Source organism: Suricata suricatta, chromosome 2 (genome assembly GCF_006229205.1).
Source record: "Suricata suricatta isolate VVHF042 chromosome 2, meerkat_22Aug2017_6uvM2_HiC, whole genome shotgun sequence".
In the NCBI taxonomy this organism is placed as follows: Eukaryota; Metazoa; Chordata; class Mammalia; order Carnivora; family Herpestidae; genus Suricata; species Suricata suricatta.
The window spans coordinates 11,953,757-11,958,241 of NC_043701.1; the positions used below are offsets into that span (position 1 = coordinate 11,953,757).

General features: G+C 48.4%; 1 gene segment (V, D, J or C); it reads right to left on the minus strand.

The window, feature by feature from the left end:
* Positions 1-500: 500 nt before the first annotated feature.
* LOC115277944 lies at positions 501-2,850 on the minus strand. The segment is given in 2 exon segments: positions 501-2,339; positions 2,444-2,850. Coding segments are annotated over 2 exon segments (573 nt in total).
* Between the last annotated feature and the right edge of the window lie 1,635 nt (positions 2,851-4,485).

Below are 4,485 nucleotides of genomic sequence, written 5' to 3' on the forward strand. Positions count from 1 at the left end.
ATGATAGACACAGAATATACAAAATACCTATGATTAAAAATTTCAACATATGGGCTTAAAAGCAGAACAGATACAACTGGAAAGAATAAGAAAAGTGGAAGATAAGTCAGATGGCGATATCTAGGTCAAATCATGCCCAGAAACATAAATGATGGAAAATAAGAAAAACATGTATGTTAATTGGGCCATCATTATAGATAAGTGTCTGCTTGTCAATCTAGACCTTTCTAGGGAGTCCGAGACAAATACAAAAGCTTCATCCATTCGTTCTCATCCCCCATTGTTTGAGGATTGTCCTATGGAGCTTTAAATCCCCGACACTTCTGGGCTGTGCCTGTGTAAGTTTCAAGTAGGCCATTCACGGGGCACCTGGGTGGTTCAGTCAGTTAAGCCTCAGACTTCAGCCCAGGTCATGATCTCACATTTGTGGGTTCGAGCCCCACATTGGGCTCTGTGCTGACAGCTCAGAGCCTGGAGCCTGTTTTGGATTCTGTGTCTCCCTCTCTCTGCTCCTGCCTGCTCATGCTCTGTCTCAAAAATAAATAAAACATTAAAAAAAAAAGTTTCTTCAAGTAGGCCATTCATGTGTCTCAACCACAGCCACAGAGCACTTTAGGAAGAAAGTTAGATACATTGCCCATATTTAAGAGGAGGTTCAATCAATATGGAAGGGGTCAATGTCTGCTTGGAAGCGCTGCATGAGATAGTTGTGGCTGGAGTCGGGGTGGAGCAGAAGGACAGGCAGTGATACAATAGAGGCATTTCAAACAGTCTACTCCTTGCATTGCTTCAAGCCCAAATAATAAGGTCTTCAAGGTGGGGACCAGCTGTAATTTGTATCAATACAGGGTTAGGGCTATAGGACTATTGCTGTTACTGTACCCAAAGCCATTACTGAGATTTATGATCTCCTTTATCACCAATTCTAAATTTTCTCCAACTTTGCTTAGCACATCAGTGGTTTAAGTTGTTTGTTTGGTGGGGTGACCCAGACATTCATCTCTGAGGGTTTTGAGCCCCTTAAGTGAAGATGGTTGCAATCGCAAAACTCATCACCAGGGATTTAGGGACAAAGAGATGTTTGAATGAGTTCCCTGAGCTCCAGGTAAGCCTTTGCCTGTTTCCATTATGTAGGAGCAACTGTCTTACCTCATGATAGTCAAGATCAATACCTCCGTCCTTACCTATTAGGTTCCCATCAAAAGGAGCCACAAATGACCAGGTAGAGTCATAGTTCATGTTCATATGTCCTGTGGTGGAAGCACCCACTCATCTTTCCTCCCCTCTCAAAGAATCAGAACTTTTTTATCTAGAAGACCCTAAAAATACAGGGGAAAGAAGCATGAATTTGCAACTAGGTCACTGGGAGTATAATGAGAGGGATACCTATCCTCACCCCACCCTTTGGCTTCTGGATTCATGGATTGAGTACACAGTTCCATATCTCAGTCCTTTGTTCAAATCATACCACCGCCTAGAAAATATCACCCCAGCTTGAAAGTGTTATATCCGAGGTAGCTCCTTAGCCAAACCTTTACTAGGTCCTTTCTTCATTTTTACAAGGTAAGATGCTTCTGAAAGATGGAGTCCATGAAAACAGGAATGGACCCCACAACTACAGGCCCACGATTTCATTTCCTTAGTTGTAAAACGGGATCTTTTGATCTGCAAAGTTGGTGAGAATTCATGTCAGGAAGGAAGTCATTCTCTATCCCTGTGGCCAGAGAGTAATGTGTCTCATGAAAGATTCCCCGGGGCCACGTGCCGATCGGAAGCTACCTGAGGAACTTCACGTGGACCTTTCCTGTCCTGCACTCAGCTGCAGACACAGACTGGCCAGGGCAGAGCCGGGCCACAGGCTGTGGATGTCAGTGCAGGGAACTGGGCATCGCTGCACCCAGCCAACTGACAGGCAGCGTTATGGTCTGAGATTTCCGTCTGGGGTCCCACCAGAGATGCTGAGCTGAGTCGCGGTCGCCCCCACAGCTCCCTGGCTGCACCAGGAGGTTTGTGCACAGGGAGCAGTTGGCTGTGCAGGGCTGTGTCCTGGCTGCTAGCACAGAGATACACGGCGGAGTCATCTGGCTGCAGGGCGGCCACCTGAAGGTGCAGGTGCGAGCTGTCTAGGAATTTAGGTGCAAAGCGACTGGGGACGCTGTCATTTTCAACGAGTTTATCATAGCTGTAGGCAAACATGAGTGTCGGTGGGTTCTGAGCGCTCTGTTTATACCAGTACATAGCATTATGTCCTAGACGTTGTTCGCACTTGAGGGTCCAGTTGCTCCCTGTCGCTGTGACCAGGTGTCTTGGTGTCTGGGTAATCGCAGTGTCCACGGGGACTGTGGGAGCAAGAAAAACCAAACTTTAAGTGTCTTAGGAAGCAGCTCCATGGGAAAAGCTAGAAACCTGAGGACAGAGATGGCCCACCCGTTCCCAGACTCACCTGAGCGGAGGAGACAAAGGACCACACAGCAGAGGCGCCCGCAGCTCATTGCAGAAGGGAAGGGACTCAGGGAGCCTCTGGCCAGATTGCTGTCTTCTGCACATGTGGCAGGGCCCCGACAGAATGTCTGCTGGTGAGGTCACTGCTCTGTTGGTTGTATAGTTCACGCCTCCTCTTTCCTCTCAGGCTCTGCACTGGAAGGTCCCTCCAGAGCCGGGTTGGGACATAAGTGTAGGTTCAGGGAATAGGCCCATCCCCCCTGGCCTCCAGGAGGTTTCTCAGACAGTTGCGTTTTCTGTCGTTGCTAGTAGCTTCCTCCCCCTCCCCAGTGAATGACTGAGTCTTTCCTTCCCCTTTCTGCTTGACAGACAGCACCTCCTCCACTCAGACACACATTCCTTCCCCTTGGACAGGTGTCCCCCCACCCCCGCGTCCTCTCAGGGAGCCAGGACAATCCCACTCAAGCCTCATCCTGAGTTAACTCAGGCCACCTTGCTTGGCTTCCAGAGCCTTCCCCAGGGAGCCAGCTGGGCATCTTTGTAAGATACAGGAATTTAATGCTAACTGGGTAGGAAGCGCCCTCAGTGGGTGATGAAGGAAATATGCCGCTAGCCGTGCCCCCCAGAGGGCAGCTCACCTACTTGGGGGGCTGAGCCTGAGCAGGGCACGAACACCTACAGGGAAAGCACTGGAGAGTAACAAAAGGTCCTGAGGGTTGGGAGCCACGGGGACCGCAGACGATGCAGCTGAGGTTGGAGAGGTGCCTCCTGGACTTGATTTCTGCATCGTGGCGGTCCCCACACCATCTTCCTTCTCTGGAGCAGAACCAGGAGCAAAACCTGATGCCAGCACTTTGTCTTCCTTCTTAAGCCTCCTTCCCACTCCCCTCCCTTCTTCTCGGGAATTTCGGTGAAGTCACAGCTCCTCCTAGAGGTCACAGGCGCACATTAACCTCCCCTCCAGTCCTCATTGCTGGGCAGAGGGGAGCGGGCACGCTGAATTTCAGTTTGGTCAACAAACATTAAGGAGTAAGGCGACATTCTTATCCTCAAAATGCTTCTAGACTCATAGGAGCACTTGGACATGCTTTTCTTTTTTTAATTATTTATTTATTAATGTTTGTTTATTTTTGAGAGAGAGACAGAGACAGAGAGAAAGAGAGAGACAGAGACAGAGAGAGACAGAGGATGAGCAGGGGAGGGGCAGTGAGAGAGGGAGACACAGAATCCAAAGCAGGCCCAGGCTCCAGGTTCTGAGTTGTCAGCACAGAGGCCCATGTGTGGCTTGAACTCCTGAATCGTGAGATCATGACCTGAGCTGAAGTCGGCCACTTAACCGACTGAGCCACCCAGGTACCCCAGGACATGCTTTTAGAAACACTGAGTTTGGAGAGGCTTAGTGCATGTTTTGGGAAGGCTAATATATAATTGTTTTTTATACAGCTAAGCTAAACCATTTCATCTACTCACCTTCTCACTTCCTCACCCCTGAAACCTGGAGAAAGGGAGAGCTTGAAATATTGATCTCCCACCTGCTGTTTAACTCGAAAACAGGATAAGCCATTCAGGACAAGCTTCTGTCCAGATGTCTGCCCTGCTAGGACCTTCCCAGGACCCCCACCCTTATCATAATCCTCAACACTTTGCACGTACTTAATGCATACTTGTTGAATGAATGAATGAATGAATATACGGATGCAATGGAAAATGGTAAGAGACCACACGTGAGTCTAACCATTAAAAAAATTGTTTCCCAACGTGGCACTGGCATGTTGGTACTAGTGGCTTACAGAAATTGAGGGTATGGTATCAGGATACAAGGCTGAAATGGGAATGATTAAAAAAATGAATTTGCCTGGCATGAGGTGAGCTTCAGCACTAATCTTTTTTAAGTTTATTCATTTAACTTGAGAGAGAGAAAGAGCACATGAGCCAGAGAGAGAGAGAGAGAGAGAATTCCAAGTAGGCTCTGCACTGTCAGCACACAACCCAATGTGAGGCTCAAATCCACGTACCATGAGATCATGAGACCTGAGCCAAAAC